The 21071-nt window shown below is 48.5% G+C and overlaps 1 protein-coding gene across 1 annotated transcript in view; it reads right to left on the reverse strand.

The window, feature by feature from the left end:
- Window positions 1-18901, reverse strand: part of ADCY2 (adenylate cyclase 2) — a 515387-nt gene extending 496486 nt beyond the window's left edge. Inside the window, exon 1 of the mRNA XM_010588063.2 lies at window positions 18698-18901. Within this exon, the coding sequence (XP_010586365.2) occupies window positions 18698-18901 (204 nt within the window). The remainder of the gene's footprint in view (window positions 1-18697) is intronic.
- Between the last annotated feature and the right edge of the window lie 2170 nt (window positions 18902-21071).

Raw genomic sequence — 21071 nt, forward strand, 5'->3', positions numbered from 1 at the left:
TAGTCTCCCAGTGATTAAGGCAAGTTAAACCCCTACTGGTCCACACCAGCCAGGAACAAACCTCTGGTGTGTTAAGTCAAATGTGGGGTTTGTTTGTGACCCCATCATAGCCTGTAACATCCTTACTGACTACGAAAACAGGCACATAGCATAAGTAACTGCCCTACGAGGATATAAAACGTGTGGCTCACGGAGTAAGTAAACGCCATGCCAGGATATAAAACGTGTGGCAATAGAGAACCCCTGAGGGAGCAGGAGATCAGTGGGATGCAGACCCCAAATTCTCATAAAAAGACCAGACTTAATGGTCTGGATGTGACTAGAGGAATCCCGGCGGTCATGGTCCCCAAACCTTCTTTTGGCACAGGACGGGAACCATCCCCAAACACAATTCATCAGACATAAAAGGGACTGGACAGTGGGTGGGAGAGAGATGCTGATGAAGAGTGAGCTAATTATATCAGGTGGACACTTGAGACTGTGCTGGCATCTCCTGTCTGGAGGGGGGATGGAAGGATAGAGAGAGTTGGAGGCTGCCAAAGTTTTCACGAAAGGAGAGACTGGAAGGGCTGACTCATTAGGGGGAGAGCAAGTGAGAGTAAGGAGTAAGATGTATATTAACTTATATGTGACAGACGGACTTGATTTGTAAACGTTCACTTGAAGCTCAATAAAAGTTAATTAAAAAAAAAAAAAATGTGTGGCACATGGAGTAAGTGAACGCCATACCAGGATGTAAAACATGTGGCACACGGAGTAAGTAAACGCCATACCAGGATATAAAAACGTGTGGCACACGGAGTAAGTAAACACCATGTCAGGATATAAAACGTGTGGCACACGGAGTAAGTAAATGCCATACCAGAATGTAAAACGTGTGGCACGCGGAGTAAGTAAACACCATACCAGGATATAAAACATGTGGCACACGAAGTAAGTAACTGCCATACCAAGATATAAAATGTGTGGCACACGGAGTAAGTAAACACCATGCCAGAACATAAAACGTGTGGCACACGGAGTAAGTGAACGCCATACCAGGATATAAAACGTGTGGCACATGGAGTAACTGAACGCCATACCAGGATGTAAAACGTGTGGCACACAGAGTAAGTAACTGCCATACCAGGATGTAAAATGTGTGGCACACGGAGTAAGTAACTGCCATACCAGGATATAAAACGTGTGGCACACGGAGTAAGTAACTGCCATACCAGGATATAAAACGTGTGGCACAAGGAGTAACTGCCATACCAGGATATAAAACATGTGGCACACGGAGTAAGTAACTGCCCTACGAGGATATAAAACGTGTGGCACACGAAGTAACTGCCATACCAGGATATAAAACGTGTGGCACAAGGAGTAAGTAACTGCCCTACGAGGATATAAAACGTGTGGCACACGGAGTAACTGCCATACCAGGATATAAAACGTGTGGCTCACGGAGTAAGTAAACGCCATACCAGGATATAAAGCATGTGGCACGCAGAGTAAGTAAACACCATACCAGGATATAAGACACATGGCACTGACAGCTGGGGGTTGTATGGCAGCAAGGAAGCTGTTATCAGAAGAAGGAAAATGGCAGCCCAAGTTATGCAATGGCCCAAAAAGCAGTGAACGTCTTCAAATCTATCTTGGAAGAGAGAAGACGCCCCAATGTAGTGCCATTAGTTACTTTTGTGTGTAGCCTTTCTAGTCGTGGTCTTATGATTTCCACCCAGGTGACTGCGTGATAGGGTAATTGTGGCCTACCAAGGGGACTGGTCAGTTTTGCCTTATAAGAGCTGAGAGGGAGAGAGCCCACCGCCACCAAAGAAGGAGAGACCAGCAGGGGAGACCCAGAAGCAGAGACCCTGCAGCAGCAGGCGGCTTGTTGGGCTTCCTAGATCACGGAGTAAGAAAGCTGAGTGCCTTTGGGCAGAGACCAAAGGCCAGGGAGAAGTCTATGCCTGACCCATGAATTTGGGACTTGCCAGCTTCCACACCCACGTGAGCCATTTCCTTTATGTGGTTCGTGAGTTCTGTGAGATGTTGCAGTGAATTAGGGAACCCAAAGATGGGAGGGCGAGTGCTGACAGCAAAGGGAGCAGTTGATGTTAGAGATGATGGAGTGGGACAGCAGCTTGGAAAAGTTGGAAATTTGGGACATCTTTTTTTTTAACCTCCGCCTTGAACTCTGCTGTGTAGCACGGATGCAAACACAGACAGTACATAAATCCACATCGGCTCATGGCAGCCTCACGCACAACATGAGGTCATTCACACCGCTGCCAGCGTGTTCAAGTCCCTCACTGCAGCTACTGTGCCAGTCCATCTCACTGAGGGTCTCCCACACCCTCGCTGGCCCTCTACTTCACCAAACACGTCTTTCTCCAGCGATGGATCCCCCTCCCACAATGACACATCCAAAGCAAGCAAATCAGGCAATGTTCTGCTTCTGATCCATAAACTTTCACTGGCTAACTTTTGTAAGCAGGTCATCAGGGCTTTCTTCCTAGTCTGTCTCACTCTGAACACTCCCCTGAAACCTGTCCACCAGGGGTGACCCTGCTGGTGTTTTAAATACTGGCTGCATAGCTTCTAGCATCATAGCAACACACAAGCCACCATGGACAGGCAGGCAGTGGAGTCTGGAAAAGGAAGCCATTAAACAAAATGTTAGAAGTGGGGTTTGTGCTGCTGATCGTATTTTTTAAAGTACTACGAGAGAGAGAGGGAAATCAGAAAACAACTGATAAGGAGGAATGAAAGCGAAGCAGTAGAGTCCAGAACTGCATGGGTTTGTCAGGCTGAGAGCAGGAAATGTCTCCACCAGTAAATGATAAAGCTTGGGCTCTGGAATGACAAAGGCTGATTAAAACTAAGCCATGTGAGGGGAAAAAAATCAAGCCCAATGATAAAAACTACAGGGATTAGGGTTCCTCCGAGTAAAAGTGTAAGGAAGAGTGTAATACTAGTAAACCCCTTCCATTGTACAAAACGGCTCAGGGAAAAGAGAGCTACGGCAGTGTCTTTCCCAGACAGACTCAAAGTGCAGACAAGCCAAGAAAAAACAAGGGAGGGACGAGGGGCAGGAAAGCCAAGAAACAGAGCAAATCTGAGAACTACGTTTTGAAAAGAACCATGGGCACAGCCTCTGACACCTGAAGATCACTGGAATCAAACAGGTAAAAGGCTTAATTAGTTTTTTTGTGTTTTTTTTTGAGAAATATCTACCTCCAAAAGAAATACCAACCTGAGCTCTGGCTGTTCTAGACTTAAAGGGAACGTTGCGTTCCCTATCATCTAGTCAGGAATGGCTGAGAAAGCTGCTCACTCCCAAGAAGGGAATACCCCCAATACTTAATTCAGATGTGGTTAAGAGGACGGTGAACAAAGAACCTCCCAGAGGGATGATTCTGAGGTCACAGAAAATGACAGACAAGGTAGCTATTTCCAGGACAAGAGTCAGGGTCTAATGTCTGCCCAGAGGGATTTAGGATTTAGTAATGGTATGGCTGAAGAAGCAACATCATGATAAATGGAGAAAAGATTGAAGTTGTCAAGGATTTCATTTTACTTGGATTCATAAGCAACATCCATGGAAGCAGCAGTAAAGAAACCAAATGATGTATTGCATTTGGAAAGTCTGCTGCCAAAGATCTCTTTAAAGTATTAAAAAGCAAAGATGCCAATTTAAGGACTAAGGGTGCCTTACCCAAGCCACGGTGTTTTCAATCACCTCATATGCATGTGAAAGCTGGACAATGAATAAGAAGACCAAAGAAGAGCTGATGAATTTGAATTGTGGTGTTGGGGAAGAATATTGATTATACCATGGACTGCCAGGAGAATGAACAAATCAGTCTTGGAAGAAGTACAACCAGAACCACCAAGTGAGGATGGTGAGACTTCCTCTCACACACTTTGGACGTGTTATCAGGAGGGACCAGTTCCTGGAGAAGGACATCATGCTTGGTAAAGTAGAGGGTCAGCGAAAAAGAGGAAGACCCTCAACGAAATGGCCTGACACAGTGGCTACAACAACGGGCTCAAACATAACAAAGACCACGAGGATGGCACAGAACCGGGCAGTGTTTCATTCTGTTGTATACAGGGGCGCTAAGAGTCAGAAATGACTTGATGGCACCTAACAATGGTGGAGGAACTAAACTAACATGTGTCATTCTTCTCTTGGGGTGACAGGAATGTCTACTGTGGTCACCCCTCGTATGTTGAATAATTCAGTGGATGGGTGATATGTCTTTTTAGTCCATAAGTCTCCAGAGTAAGAGAAGCCATTGCTACACTTGTAGAAATTCCTGGTCATCGTTCTCTCTGAATAAACTAGTGCACTTTACTCAGAGATCCTAGATTGTGAGCTTTTTTTTCCCCACTACTGGGAGGGACTTTTGAGTTGTCTCTCTTAGGGAAGAGGTATGCATGTTTTCATAAAGAGGGAGTGAACTAAATAGTTGATGATCAGTTGGGTGGACTGTGGTAGTAATTATTGTTGTTGCTAGGTGCCGTCAAGTCGGTTCCAGTTTTTGAGTGCCTTCCAACCTGAGGGGCTCATCTTCCAGCACTATACCAGACAATATCCCACTGCGACACATAAGGTTTTCACTGGCTAATTCCTTTCAAAAGTAGACCACCAGGCCCTTCTTCCTAGTCTGTCTTAGTCTGGAAACTCCACTGAAACCTGTCCACCATGGCTGGCCCTGCTGGTATTTCAATACCAGTGGTATAGTTTCCAGCATCACAGCAACACACAAGTCCCCACAGTATGAAAACTGACAGGCACATGGGGGTGGCAGTAATTTGGGCTGTTCAGTACTCCAGTTCACCCCTCTGTGACTGTTTCATTGGCTAAGCTTGCTGCAATAATGTCCTTCCCTGTGTCCACGCCCTTGTGAAGTACCTCCTCCAACAACACGCTGACTCTGTCTTTGGCTAACGTGACAACAGCAAAATGACACAAAGATTTGAGAACACTTGAGTATTGGGGCTTGCCCACTTGTTCACTACTCTTTGGAACTCTGTGAACTCCAGACCAAGAAGCCCAGACCAGCCTGTTGGATGACCGGAGACATGCAGCCCAGTGACCCTACCACCACAGCTTACAGCCCCAGGTGACAGCCTCCAACTGACCACTCGGATGGAAATGAAGCCATCATAGGTGATCCGACTTCCACCTGACCTGTCAAGTGATCACATGAACAGGAGTTCAACCAGCAGAGGTCAACTGAGCTGACTCAGACCAGAAGAATGAAGAGTTAAACCATAGAATTGTGAGCTAAGTAAAACAGTAGTTGTTCCAAGCTGTTAAATTTGAGGAAAATTTTGGGGTGATTTGTTACAGAGCAAAAGCTAACTGATACATCCTCCTTCCAGGCATATGGACATTTGGCACATATATATAAGGTGCTGTGTAGTACCTCCACCAAAGATGGGGCCACACTACGCTCCATCCCACCTGCAGGTGACACTGCCTCCACCAAACGAGGCTCCATGTCCACGGTGCTTGAACCTGGGTGGATCTATATGACTGTCTCACCAACATAGCGTGGTAGAATTAGAGTTGTTGTTGGTGTCGTTAGGTGCCGTTGAGTCAGTCCCAACTCAAAGTGACCCTTTGTACAACAGAATAAAATGCTACCCAGTCCTGTGCCATCCTCATAATCACAGCTATGTTGGACTCCATTGTTGCGGGCACCATGTCAATACATTTCGCTGAGGACCTTCCTCTTTTCTGCTGACCCTCTACTTTACCAAGCATGACGTCCTTCCCAGGGACTGGTCCCTCCTGATAACATGTCCATAGTACGTGAGACAAAGTCTTGCCATCCTTGCTTCTAAGGAGCATCCTGGGTATACTTCTTCCAAAACAGATTTGTTTATTCTTCTGGCAATCCATGTTGTTGTCATTGCTGTGTGCCACTGAGTTGATTCTGACTCACAGTGAGCCTGCAGGACAGAGTAGAACTGCCCCATAGGGTTTCCAAGGAGTGGCTGGTGGATTCAAACTGCCAACCTTTTTAGTTAGCAGCCTGAGTTCTTAACCACTTCACTGCCAGGGCTCAAGCAGTCCATGGTATATTCAATATTCTTCACCATCACTATAATTCAAATGCATCAATTCTTCTTCAGGAGCTGGTTCATAAAAATGGCATGCACTTCCATCTTGTTCTTTCAGGATGATCCTTCTTGGAACCCAGCTACCATGCTGTGAGGAAGCCAAGTGAGCATAAGCAGCAGCCACATGAAGGCATTCCCACCTAGAGGCCCAGCTGGTAGTGACCACCAGGTATGTAAGCAAGCAAGCCTTCAGGGGCTTCAGCCCCCAGGCCTGGAGTCACACCAGCCTTCCAGCCACCCCAGCTGATAATGCATCGAGCAGGAGTGAGCAGCCACTGCCACGTCTACCTAAACCACAGATTCGTGAGGAGAACCAGTGATGATTGCTGTCTAAAGTCTCTAAATTCTGGGATGTTTTTATATGCAGCCATAAATAACTGGAACACACACTTCGGCTGATGAAAAACAAGTGACAGTGATGTGGCACTTCCATGCCGACTCTAACTGGCAGTGGTAAGGCACTGAAGCACTCTTCCCCCCGGCGAGGTGATGCAGGCAGGACGTGGCCACAAGACACAGCTTCCCTCACCCTCAATCCCTGAGTGACTACCTGGAGAGAGTCCCTCCACTGACTTGCATCCCTGCGTGGCAGGAGCAAAACGTAAACCTTTGTTGTGTTAGGCCCCTGAGATTTTGGAGCTGTTTGTTTCCATAGAATAATCGAGCACATTCTGACTCACAGGAGATAACTGAGAGAAAACCAAAAGCAGATAAAATAGAAAAAAAAGTGCAAAAAGAGAGGATCAACAAAGGCAAAGGCTGCTTCTTGAAAACGCTAAAACTAGGAGGACATCTGATGGGATTAACTGAGATTAAAAAAAGCACGTAAGATACCATTATGAATAAAAACCAAAGATAGAGTAGACATTAAAACGATAAAAAAAAATAGCAAATGCGTGCCATTAAATTTGGTACATTGGATGAGATGCAAAAATCCCTAGAAAAATTTCTTATCAAAGATGACTCAACAAATTAGAAATACTAAATAACCCTCTTATTATCAAAGACCCAAAGCAGAAGTATAAAAATCTCCCTGCAAAGAAAGCAATAAGCCCCGTGGTTGTCTTGACAAATTCCATCAACGCATTCCAACATAATGACAACTCCTTCAGAAAATTGCAAAAGACAAGCTTTCTGACTTATTGTATGAGACTATTAAAACTTAAATTAAAAAAAAAAGGTCAGTTTGAAAAAGGAATATTTCAAACTCATTTAACCTAAAAATATTTGCAAAAATCTTAAACGAAATGTCTGCAAGTTACCTGCAACACTGCATAAAAACATACCATGAAAAGTGTGTCGTTCCTGAAATATAAAGATTATTTCATATTAGAAAGTCTACAGTTACTATTCACTTTATTGGCAGATCAAAAAACAAAAAGTATATGATCATCTCAGTTTGGTAAAATTCAACACTCGTTTCTTGTTTTTTGGGTTTTTTTTTTTTGTAAATTAAAATAAAAGAGAATCTTTTTTTTAAAAAAAAAATTTCTTCAAAGTTTCTGCATTCAGCCTGGGGTTGTCAGACAAAGGCCGGAAGCCTGACAATCACCATTCTGTCACTTCTGTCTTAGCATTCGTAGTCAGATAAAAAGAAATGAAAGGCCTTAGTGCTGGGAAAGAGGAAACAAAGCTCCCATTGTTTGCAGATGATGGGACTGCCCAAAAGGAGACCTGAAAAACTCACCAATTCAATTACTACTAAAAATAGGATATGACAGCAAGTTGATAGAGGTAAGATGAATACCTGAAATTCATTTGTATTACATTTGCAGCAAAATAACAGAACTCATAATTAAAAAAAAAAAAAATTATAGTAAACAACATTTCTTCATTATGTTTTGTGCGTATTCCCTCGAACTCTTTATTCCCTGAAATTTTAATATCAGTAGTGTGTTCGATTTTCGTAATAATTAGTTTAACCTTTTCTGTTTCTTTTATAATGTCCAGAAACCCTAGTGACGTAGTGGTTAAGAGCTACAGCTGCTGGCCAAAAGGTCTGCAGTTCGAATCCACTAGGCGCTCCTTGGAAACTATGGGGCAGTTCTACTCTGTCTTATAGGGTCACTATGAGTCGGAATCAACTTGATGGCAACAGGTTTTGTTTTGTTTTTTTATAATGTCTACAGGTAATTAGCATTTTGAATCTTAACTATGTTCCCTTTGTTTATGCATATGGATTTTTTTGTCAATATAAAACAGGACATTAAAAAATAATAACACAGTCTGAGGGGTAAGCACGTAACAACAAAACCAGAACTCGGCTCATCTTAGCTGGGATAACCCAACATCATTATTGTCAGAGGAACACAGAAGGGTGCTGAGGCAAATGGGCAGAAGTTCTAACTCCAAGGTTGTCTTAGTTACCCAGTCCTGCCATAACAGACATCCCACAAGTACATGGCTGTAAAGCACAGAATTTTATTCTCCTAGTTCTGGAGACTAAAAATCCAAATCAGCATCTGGTCTGCACTGATTCCTTTGAGGCCTCTCTCCTGGTGTCTGGTGTCTGCTGGTGATCAATCCTTGGAGTTCCTTTGCTCACGTGGCATCTGTCTACTTCTGTGTCTGTTCAGCTCTTTTTACAAGGCACCACCCAGAAGTGATTAGGTTTAGGACCCACCCTACTCTGGTATGATCTCATTAACAAAAGAAAACCTCTATTTCCAAATGGGGTCACATCCACAGGTATAGGGGTTTAGCATTTCAACGCGTATTTTTGGGGACATAATTTGGTCTGTCACAAGGACTTGCAGGCAGGGGTTCCCACTGCAATCACAATGATCTGAGCCTTTTCCACCAGGAATCTTCTGTAGGGCTGTGACCCCAGACACCTGATTCATTCATCGGATTCTCTGACAATTGTGACCATCCTGAGAAATCTTCTTAAGAATTTCAATGTGTTACAAAGACACCACTGTACCTTAGGTCTGCATGTTTCAAATGCAACAAATTATAACCGTGCTAATAACTGAAAACTCCCATTTCAAGTATCAAGGTTTTAAAAAGCGGCTCTTTTGGCCTTTGAGATACAATCTGCCTGTGTGCTCCTAACAGCTGTGACCCAGGTCTGTACTCTCCTCTCTGCCCTGGTACCGTCACTCTAGAACCCTGGGTGGAGTCAGAAACCAGTTAGCAAAGCTGCTCACGATGGATTTTCAGGTTGAAGTACTTAAGAGCATTGTACCCAGGGCTCTTCCACCTGAGTCTGGCTCCTGGGAACAGAAGTGTAAAGAGAATTTCAAAAAGGTAGCAAAAAGGATTATTTTGCAGTATGGCCAGAAACAGCTGGACTCCTGAAGTCTTCCTGCTAGCATCTCCTCATCTGGTTGTGATTTTATTTTTACACAAAGAGGGCACTGGAGCAACATCACCCATTGCTGTTGAGTTTATCTCAAGTCAGAACGACCCTACAGGACAGACTAGAACTTGCCCATAGAGTTTCCAAGGCTGTCATCTTTACGGAAGCAGACTACCATATCTTTCTCCCACAGAGTTGCTGATGAGTTCGAACCATCAACCTTTTGGTTAGCAGTGCAGCACTTAACCACTGCACCACCAGGGCTCCCTGGAACAACACTGTTGCTGTTAAGTGCCGTCAAGTCGCTTCCCACTCATAGCGACCCTACAGGACAGAGTAGAACTGCTCCACAGGGTTTCCAAGGAGCGGCTGGTGGATTTGAACTGCTGACCTTTTGGTCAGCAGCTGCAGCTCTTAACTGCTTTGCCACCCAGGCTCCTGTAACAACATTAGCACAGGCTTAATTTGGTCAAACGGACCAAATGCAAGAGCTGGCACAACAATCCTTGTCTCTCCTCCCAAATGCACCTTGTGGGTGTACACCCAGGCCAGCCAGGCTTCAAGCTCCAGTTCCACCCGGAGAACTACACGCTCGATACCATCTTACTCCTCTTAATAATTTTATGTGAAATTACCCAAAGCTGACAAAATTGAAAAATATGAAGTATGTCAATTTGGCAAGAATTTCAGTGCCAGCGAATGTCAGTTAAGCTTATGTCAAAATGTGACTTTTAATTAAATGATCCAGGTTCTTCCCTGTCTCCTTTTTGTAAATAACTCAAAGCTACACGTGCAACACAGATCATATAAATAGGAACATACCCCTGCTCTTTCATACCCAGGATCAGAAATCCTTGTACGCAAACGGTGAAGTGCTCGACTACTAGCTGAAAGACTGGCAGTTCAAATCCACCCAGAGGTGTCTCGGAAGAAAGGCCTGGCAATCTGCCTCTGAAAGGTCACAGCCTTGAAAACCCTAGGGAGCACAGTTCTCTGCATGCATGGGGTCGCCGTGAGTCAGAATCTAATGACAACTAACAACAGTACTTGTCCAGGTCTCAGCCTCCGCGAGACCACGGCCAGGAGAACATTCTGTGGTGCACACAGAATCACGCCAGGGGCTCACACTTGTCTGGGGTTTAATGTGTGCCAGGCACTGTGCCAGGCGCTCCTATGTTCTATCTCATTTATTCCCCGTGAGCCGGGCTCTGTTACCTAGTGTACCTCACAGGTTGAGGTACAGGAGGCTGGAACAGATCAATGAACCCATCAGAAACACACAGCAAGTGTCGCAGCTGGGCCTGCATCCAGTCTACCAGCAAGGCTGTGCTCTTACCTGCTCAGCTGTGACCTGACGGCTGCTGAGGAAACGGGCCACCACCGGTTCTGTTGTGACTCTGACTCGTGGCGACCCCACGTGTCAGAACAGAACTGTGCTCCATGAGGTTTTCAATGGCTGATTTTTCAGAAGCAGATCACCAAGCCTTTCTTCTGAGGCACCTCCCGGTAGATTTGAACCTCCAACCTTTCAGTTAGCACCCAGGGATTCTAAAGAAAATAACTACCCTGTAAATTATACACAGGTTAATTGTTGTGGTTAGGTGCCGTTGAATCGCTTCCAACTCATGGTGACCCCATGTGATGGAGTACAACTGCCCCACAGGGTTTTCTAGGCTGTAATTTTTATGGGAGCAGACTGTCAGGTCTTTCTCCTGTGGAGCCACGGGCTGGGTTCAAACCAGTGACCTTTCAGTGAGTAGTGGAGCACCTGACTATTGACTAGTGCACCACCAGGGCTCCTTCACACCTGCAACACGGTCAGCACTGTATAAGCACTGACGGGGAGCACTCTAAGTTTCTTCCCGGACAGAACCAGCCGCCAGCTACGGAGACAACACTAACCCGCCGTGTGATTCTCAACTTCAGATGAAGAATGTTATATGATGTTTTACAGTCCCAGAACTTTGACGGGGTCAGAGCAAAAACAACACAGACAGGAGTGTTCACTACGGCTGGCTGCTCAGCTCAAGGAAGGGCAGCGTGAATGTGAATGCGCACTTGGGAGGGCAGCAGGAGCCTCAGGGTGACGGGAGCCTCCAAGGCAGGACTCCGAGGCCTGTGAGGCCAGATGTGGGTGTTCTAAACCCACGGGTCCAAGCAGATAGATCACCCTAGAGAGGTAAGAAGGGGCCCTGGTAAGCAACCATTAAGAGCTCAGCTGCTAACCAAAAGGTTAGTGGTTTAAACCCACCCAGTGGCTCTGTGAGAGAAAGGCTGGCAATCTGCTCCTGTAGAGATTGAAGTAAAAGAAAAAAGGCTTTTTTTTTTCTTTTACTTCAATTTTACAGCCTAGGAAATCCTATGGGGGAGTCCTACTCTTGTCACATGGGGTCGCTGTGAGCTGGAATCCACTCGACAGCACCCAACAGCAACAACAACAGAGGGGTAACCGTCAGTGTAGAAATTCTATCAGTTTATCAGCGATGAATACTTCAGGATGGGAGGCCACCCTGAGTCCCAGACAATCACAGTGCCTGGACCTAAGAGACACTCAGCAAATACTCGAGGAAGAAAAGAACCAAGTGCCTTGAATTGTCCCAGCACCAACATTGAGTCATAGCAGGACGACTAGATGAGTAGGCTCTGCTTAGCCATCTAGTGTTGACTCTCCTGTCACTGGCAATTACTCATCAAACATATTGAGGTGATTAACGCAACCATTAAACACCTTTAACAGAGTACTATGTCGGCGCTAACCCAATTATTGGGAGAAAGGCCTGGAGACCTACTTCTGAAAAATCAGCCAGTGAAAACCCTACATGTGACAACGGTTCAATTCTGTTGTACATGGGGTGACCATAAGTTGGGGGCCAACTTGACAGCAGCTAGCAACAATGATGACAACCTAATTATTATACTTTATAGAGTACGTGATTTTAAAATATTAGTAAGAATCAATGAGCTTCACAGACAGCCCAGTAGGAACAGGCCTTGCAAGCCATGTATGTACACTAATGACTTCCAGGTAGATCCTCTGCGTGATGGGGAAGTGTTATGGACTGAATTGTGCCCCCCAAAAGTATGTGTTGTAAATCCTAACCCCTATTATGCTTGTGGTTATAATTCCATTTGGGAATGGGTTCTCTTTGTTACGTTAATGGACAGCATTAGTGTAGGGCGTGTTTTAAATCAACCTCTTTTGAGATATTAAAAAAAAAAAAAAAGCAGATTAAACAAGGGAGCAGAGTTGGGGGGAAGATAGATGCCAGACCACACGAAGATCACCAAAGAAGTAACCAAGGAACAAGGACATTCTCCCAAACCCAAGAGACACAGAAAGCCTTCCCCTAGAGCCAGCACGCTGAAAATGAATTTCTGCTTGTTAAAGCCATCCACCTTGTAGTGTTTCCGTAACAGCAGCACTGGATAACTAAGACAGGAAGATACCGGGAATATTGAGCATAATGAAAATAAATAATGCCGCCACTATGAGTTAATCATGCGAAGACATTTCTACCCAAATTTCTTTCTACATTAAAAATAAAAATAAAAAGAGATGAAATGAAACGTAACTCCACTTATCTTGGATTCCAAAAGTGAAGAGAAATTGAGGGAGTTCTTATCAGCTTGATCTTTCACCAAGAAAGGTGGTATCATGCCAAGAATAGGGCTGGAATTCTAGACGTACAATGTTCTCCAGGAAATTTCATGCAGGAAGAAGAAAAATGTCCTGGGGCCTGGTCCCAGCTCTGCAGCAGCTGCCTGGCCTTGAGGAAACGATTTTACCTCCCCAGGTCTCAGTTTCCACATCTGTAGAATGGATTCCCTTCCTGTTCTAATAATACATGACTGTATGTTTTCATGTTTTTATAACTAAATTGCAACTAAAGACAACCTGCTAATGGCTAACAGCTCGTGGAGGGTTATTCTGTGCCAGCCATTTCCCTAAGTGCTTCTCATGTACTAACTCTGACCACCACCTTAAGAGGTAGGTACCACTCCATTTAACAAATAAGGAAACTGGGACACAGAGAGGTTAAACAACTTGTCCGGGGTCAGAGAGGTGGAAAGGGGCAAAGCCCCGATTCTCAGAAACGCGGCTCTTCTCACTCATTGCACCCCACTGCATTTTTAAACCAGGGAAGGCAAGGTGTCAGGTCCATATCCAAAGGATGCTTCCAAGTCCCCTCTTGCTAGCCCTCTAACCTGTAATAGCCTTTCTGCGGAAAGTTAGTTTTTTTTCTTGGTCTGTGTTTACACAGTTAAATTATAACTAAAATGATTCAGCGAATTACCGGTTGCAAATTACAAACACCTGCCAAGTTAGATTTTCCTGGCTATACAGAAATGGACCCAGAGCTGTATCTTTGCCTATCTTTACTTCAACACCAGAGTCCCCGAGCAGTGACTGTTAACGCACTTAGCTGCTAACCAGACGGCTGGAGGTCCCAGTCCACCCAGAAGTACCTCAGAAAAATCAGCCACAGAGAACCCTACGGAGCACCGTTCTACTCTGACACACGTCGGGTTGCCATGAGTCACAGTCCACTCGACAGCAGCCAGAATTTTTTCTTTTTCTTTTTTTACTCCAGTACCTAAGACGACTCACCCACTCCTCACGAATCCCAGAGTCACGTGCACACAGAAAGTACGCACAGGTTTTCCACCTCCTCAGAGGAGAAGGCAAGCATATTCATCTGCCTTCTCCAGCCTTCACCCCAAATTACGGCGAAGGGTTGGTTTCTCCCCGCGGACATCCTTCCACCCACAGGGGGCGCTAGAAGTGTGTCTGGAATAATTAAAGTGGTTTCCCTCTCCAAACCACTGGTGGATTGAGAAGAATTAGCATTCTTTCTCCAAGCAGAGATAACACAAACAGTCTGACGTCCCTGCCCCTAGAGAAAAACCCTGGAAAACTGGCTTGTGAGGAAAAGTGCTCTGGTTACTGTGTTTTAAGATCCATCACCATAAAAGCAGGGAGGTAGACCATATTCTCAGTCAAATCATACATATTCCCACATTTAATAAAAGTGTATGTTCTCAGATTTCAATATCGTGTGAAAATAAAACCAAATTTTTAAAAATTGATTTTATTTCAATATCTGACTATTTAAAATTTATAGGTATAGATGTTTTCCATTTAAATTCAAATACTGCCTATTTCTAATCATAAATTTTAGCCAGCTAGTGTTTTGACAACCTAAAACATTTATGCCACCCTTTCCTAATAAGGGCAGTGCAGTCGTTAACAGCTCAGCTGCTAACTAGAAGGTCGGCAGTTCGAATCCATCAGGCGCTCCTTGGAAACTCCATGGGGCAGTTCTACTCTATCCTATAGGGTCACTATGAGTCGCAATCGACTCGACGGCAACGGGCGATGGGTTCGTAATAATGACAGGGAAATTTTGAGGGGAGCTGGTTGGCTGCGGGCATGTTAAAGGAGGGGGTATTGAATTTTAGGAAAGTGTTTTCATGCATTTAGGGATGAGAAACAGTTCTGCGGAGCTGAAGTGAAATGTTAAAGACAAACTGAAAGTTTGGTCTCATTCTTTCTAAGCTTGGTAATGCCAGGGGTCAAGTTTATTTTGCTTATGACATCCCAGCACTTGCACATGGTAGGTACTCAATGAATTAATGTTGAAGGAAGTATAAATCAGATTTTTTATTAACTCTCTACGAGAAGCAGCCAGGAGCTCTGGTGGTGCAGTGGTGAAGCACTCGGCTGCTAACCAAAAGGGCGGCAGTTTGAACCCACCAGCTGCTCACGGGAGACAGACGTGGCAGTCTGCTCTTGTAAAGATTACAGACTTGGAAACCCTGTGGGGCAGTTCTGCTCTGTCCTGTAGGGTCACTGTGAGTGGGAATCGACCCGACGGCAACGAGTTTGGTTTGGGGATGATAAGCAGCAAAAGATACCTTTCGTATGATTAATCCAACTAGTAAAAGTCAAGACATGCTGTCGTGTGTTTTATTTACTTTGGTTCATGTCTTCAGGTATTCTTCAAAAATGTTAAGCCTATAAACCCATTACCCATTGCTGTCGAGTCGGTTCCGACTCACAGTGACCCTACAGTGTAGCTTTTTATACAGAAAATAACCAATTAAGTCAGACTGTGAAGTTCCAGTTCAGCCTTTGTTTTTACAGCATAATAAAAATACTGAGGATGACTTTACCATCACGGCTAACAGTGTGGAATGGTGCATTGGCCATATATGAAAATTAAGCCAAACCACGTTGTGAACAAGGGCTATAAGGAAATACTAAATCAAAGCAAAGCTTTCTTCTTGCTGTGATATCTCAAAGCACCTCAAAGGCATTTATACGTAGCAAAAAAAATCACCCTGTACTCAGAAGGCTCTAGAACCATTCCGCAGTCTGAATGTTGTAGCAGACTACGGACGTGTGTTAAGAAAACTGCCAGACTTTACTACAAGAACTGATAAAAGTCTAATGGAAGTCAAAATTAGGCGGATTCAGGGGAAAAAAGGAATCAGTCCAAGACTTCAGGCAGCAAAAACAGATCTGCTTGGCTCCTGACTTACCTCCGAGCCCGGCTATTCCAGCAGAGTGCTCCGAGGTGCACACCTGGGCAGGGCCCAGACAAGCTATTCCCCCACCCCGAGCTAGGACTCCAGAGGGCGAAGCTGCTCAGTCTAAGAGGAACTCACCCTGCTCCCCAGGGCACACTTCTAAGGCAGCATCACCCCGTCTTCAGTCGTCCCTACACCCTACTCCAACCAGCTTGGCTGATCAGGACAGAGAATATTTTTGGAACATGAAGATGTTCTTTTTGATATTAAAACCAAAGCCAAACCAATGGCCGCTGAGTCGATTCTGACTCATGGTGACCCCATGTGCATCAGAATAGGACTGTGTCCCAACGGATTTTCCACGGATCATCAGGCCTTTCTTCAGAGGCCCCTGTGGGTGGATTCAAGTGGCTTATGTTTAGGCTAGTAACTGAGTGCTTAACCATTCGGGCCACCCAGGGACTCCTGTTCATGATACTACTAAAAGCAAAACAGAAGTGACCTCTTGAGAGTCCAGAATTGTCCCTGCTCTTCCAAAGGTCGAGTCTGGAAGGACGCTACCCCGTTTTCTGCCAGGCATTTCCCACATCTGCCTTGGCCCTTCAGCTGAAGACAGCTCTGCACCAGGTAGAGGCACCTCACTTGGGTGACAGACGCCTGGCACGGACCTACTCATACATATCACAGCCCAGAGACCAGGTACAGCAAAGAGGAAGATCCCTCTCCCTGTCCCTGGACCCCACCCTGGGCTCCAGCCATGCCTGGGAAATGCCACTTAGTGCTGAAAACAGATTTAGCCGAATGCAAGGAAAATGAGGAAGGATGGATTAATAAAGGAAGAGCAAAGATGCCTGGATACTTTTTTTTTAAAGGATACCACTCTAAAAATGGCACCAAAATGGAACATAAATACAAAGGGGGGAAAAGAAAGAAAAGTTAAAGAAGGCTGCTTCCAGCTGGATTAGACTGTATCGCTGACCTGTAAAGAATACCTGTATCAATGAGGTTGAACAAATTAGTTTGTCTCAGAGAAAATCAAGCAGCTGTAGAGGGAAGCGTGAACCTCACTTGTCTCTAAATAAATATATTAAGGGTGCTATAAATAGGCCATCACCTGCTGCCCTTTCCAGCAGAAGAGAACAGCCAGCCCAGGTTTGAATTACAGACTGAGGAGAACCACAAGCAGAAAGGTCCTGAGAGAACAGAGCTCCAGAGGAAAACTCTGACTTTTTTCTTCCCTGCAGGTAGAGGGGGAAAGAGGAGATGACTCTAGGGATCCTGCTGCCAACGGGTCTGACAGAAGTCCCCTCCAAGTCCTTCTCCATGACAAAGGAGTAAAGAGACATGGGGGTGCCATTTCAGGGGCATTCAAGGCTAGACACTGCCCAGATGTCAGGGCTCAGGAACCCCTGCTCTGGTTTAGAGTGCAAGGACCCCCTTGCCATCTGTGACGTCATGGCCACCTGCATTCTATTTTCTCTTCTTCCTGTCCCTCACTGATCTCCATCAGAAGAGAGTAAAAACCAAACCAAACCCGTTCCCTTCAAGTTGATTCTGACTCATAGAGACCCTACAGGACAGAGTAGAACTGCCCCATAGGGTTTCCAAAGCTGTAATCTTTAGAGACTCAGGCTGCCAGGTCTTTCTCCCATTGAGCAGCTGGTGGGTTGCAACTGCTACCTCTCAGTTGGCTGCGGAGCTGCTTAACTGCTGCACCACCAGGGCTCCTTGCTCAGAAAGCAGCAGTGTGAGGGAAAAGAAAACTCCACTTTTTAAAGAACCCCATGGTGGTAACAAGTGTTCCCATGCATAATATCTGACCACCATCTGCCACAAGATTTCAGAAGCGAATTACCAAATGCCAAGGACAACTATCATGAGCACCTGGAGAGACCTAAGCAAATATCCCCTTCTCTGCCCATGCACACAAATTCATATAGGGGCATATTTATTTCTAAGCTCAAAAAATATCCTGTAGTGGAGACATTCCCAGATCATCAAGGCACCCGCACCGCACTTGGGTGAGGGATCCCTGGCGCAGATTTGCTCACGTTTTCACAGGCGCTGCAAAAGTTTGAACCACACACATCAAGAGACCGTCACAGGAAGTTTACTGCCATCTACAGGCCCCCTCGCTGCTGCTGGGCCGAGCGAGCCAAGGATCTCTGCTTGGAAAATATAAATGGGCAAAATTGACATCAGCTGTGGAGTTGGATTAGGCTCCCAGCGATGAAATCCACATTAATAATCCGTATCGAGCAGTCATCTCCATCAACCACCTCCCCAGAAACAGGCAGGCAACTGTGTGCCCGCAACGCCGCTTACTTGGGGACCCTGCGGAGGAAGATTCTTTCTATCACTTGCTGTCTTAAGGGGCTAAATACGTTCGTATTTAGAGGCCACGATGTGCAGTAATAAAGCATTTCATTTTCCTGGCCGTTAACCACTTTCCCAGGCAGGCTTTCGGCGGAGTTCAGTAATGCCCAGCCCCAAGTGCAGGGCCAGCGCCGGCCGCGCGGTGGAGGGACCGGCAGCCGCCCCGCGGAGGCGCGGAGGAGGGCTCGGCTGGAGCCCCTAGGACGCGCTCGGACAGCGGCGCTGCGGGCGGCGCGGGGAGCGTGCCGACGAGGGGGCCCGCGCGCAGCCGTCCCCTGGGGACACCGGCAACTTTATCTGGGGCAGGAGCTCCCCGGGAAAGTTCGCCCGCCCGCCCGCCCGCCGGGCCGGGACCCGGGCACTCACCAGCCCGAGCGCGAAGAAGACGGCGAGCAGGGCCAGGCAGGCGCCCATGACGATGAGCAGCAGGAAGACGATGAGCGGGTGCTGCTGGCTCATGCAGTAGTAGGACTCGTAGAGCCAGTCCCCGGAGCGCGGCCGCCCGCCGCCCGCCGCCGCCTCGGCGCCGTCCCGCAGGTAGCGGCGCCGCCGCATCGCCTCCCGCCACATCGGGCGGCCGGCGCCCCGCGCGCCCGGGCCGTCTCCCCGCCGCGCCCGCGCCCTCGCCCGCTGCCGCCCGCGAGCTGCGCGCACGGCCTCGGGGCGCCGGGCGGGAGGCGGGCGGAGCCGCGGGCGGGGCGCGGGGGGCGGGCTCCCGGCCCCGCCGCCCCCTCCGCCCCCGACGGCCGCGGGGCGGGGACAACGCTCGGGAAGCGGGCGCCCACCCTCGGCGGCCCGGGACGCAGCGAGCGCTGGGGACCGGCTTCCTCCCGCTGCCCCTCACCGCCTGCGCTCTCTGAGGGCGACGAGGCGGGGCGCCGGCTCCCCACCGTCTCAGAGGGGCTGCCACCCTCCCTCCGCTCTGGTTTCACAAGGTGGGGGCCGCCCGGGTCCCCACTGTCTCAGAGGGGCTGCCACCCTCCCTCCGCTCTGGTATCACAAGGTGGGGGCCGCCCGGGTCCCCACTGTCTCAGAGGGGGCTGCCACCCTCCCCGGTACTATCGCAGGGAGCGCCCCCCCCCCGCTCTTCACTATCTCACACCCCCCAACTTAGCAGACAGCGGGGGACTCCTTCCTGTTCTCTAGGTGGGAGCCCAGGCCAGGGGGCTTCGCCGGCGGCCTCCACCTCCCACCGCTCTCAGAGGGCAGCGGAGGGGCGCCGCAGGCTCTCCACTATCTCAAAGGTTGATTCCGAATCCTTCTCTTTTGTCACAGGGAGGGGACGCCCACCCTGCTCTCCACTCTCTCAGAGCACATGGGGAGGGGGCTCCCACCCTTCCTTCCCTCCCCGCCCCGCCCCCGAAAGCAGTGGGGGACTTCCTTCTCCTGGCTGTCTCCCAGAGCTCAGAGGGGGGTTAGAAGGAAGGGAGGGGAGTCTTCTGGCCTCCAGCTCCCTCTCTACCATCCAGCCTCCCCCAGATTCTCTCGGTGCGGAGTGGGGGAGGCGGGTCACAAGCTCCTCTCCAGGCTCTGAGGCCGCGGGACTTCCCTGAGGGAGGCGGGACGCCAAGAAGGACCCCTTCACGCCCCAAATGCGCAGCCGAGGAGCGGAGCGGCGGGACGCGATGGGGACCTCGCCACGTCCTGCAGGACAGCCCGCATCCGTCCTGCTCTGTCCGCCGGACTCACGCCGTGGAAGTGCTGATTGGGCCCTAATGTTCCGTGTGGGAGGTTTGCGGGCCGAGGGGGGCGCCCTCCGTCCGGCAGTCGCCATCCTCGCGGAGGGCGCCCGGGGAGCGTGGCCAGGGGCTGGACCGGGCGGGCGCCTCTGGGGCCGGTCCCTGCGACGCCACCTGGGGGACGGAGGTGCGCGAGGGGGCTGCGGCCGCGTGGGGCAGACATCTGGGGCAGCGTAGCCTCCCCAGGCCAGAGGACGCATTTCCGGTCTCTTAATGAGCCTGCTTTTCTGCAGGTTTCCTCCTATTTGGGCGGTGCCTGGCCCCTCAGGCCACAAACCCCACCTCCCCCTGGAATCTTTCTCCAAGGCATCGAGGTGGTGACCCTCTACTCTCAGGCCACCGGCAAGCAGCGGGGGTGGGGGGGCGGGCTTCTCCTGCAGTCTTGCCTCCTCGGAAGCAACCTGCCCTCTCAACCCTGCGCCCCAGGCACCACCTAGGAGCTAAGAGAACTTCGCGAGCTGCCTGCCCGCGCCGCCCTGTCCCCCTCGCAGCAGGAGCGTGTGACCTGGGTGGCTTCGTGGCCTGTGATCGCAGGGCCAGACGCAGAGACAGGTCCAAGCCTCCCAGGGGTTCTATTTTTAGCAGCAGTTAATGCCTGCTGGCCGCGGGTGTTCTGGACGCGAGGGGGTACAGCTCTGCCTTCAGCTGCGGAGGATATCTGCAAGGCTGCGCTGGTCGCTTGTAGGGGCTCCTGGCCCTGCAGGCTCCACCCTGGGGTCTGAAGGCCTTCTTCACTCCTGCTGCAGACGTGAAGAGAAGAAATGGGGGAGGCGGTGGAGGGGAGGGGTCCCTGAACATCTCCCATTGGTCCCCTTGCATACATCCCAGACGGGTCCAGCCCCCCCCCGCCCCCCCCCAAGCAGATCCAACACTTTTGGGTCCAGCTGCTCTCAGCCTCATAGCCCTGCGCTCTAACACCCACCAGTGATCTTAAGTGGGGTTGTTCCAATCTCAGCCTCCCCTCCCCCAACCCCGCGCAGGTCAGCCCCCGCCCCACCGGT

The sequence above is a fragment of the Loxodonta africana genome, chromosome 2 (genome assembly GCF_030014295.1).
Source record: "Loxodonta africana isolate mLoxAfr1 chromosome 2, mLoxAfr1.hap2, whole genome shotgun sequence".
NCBI classification, from domain to species: Eukaryota; Metazoa; Chordata; class Mammalia; order Proboscidea; family Elephantidae; genus Loxodonta; species Loxodonta africana.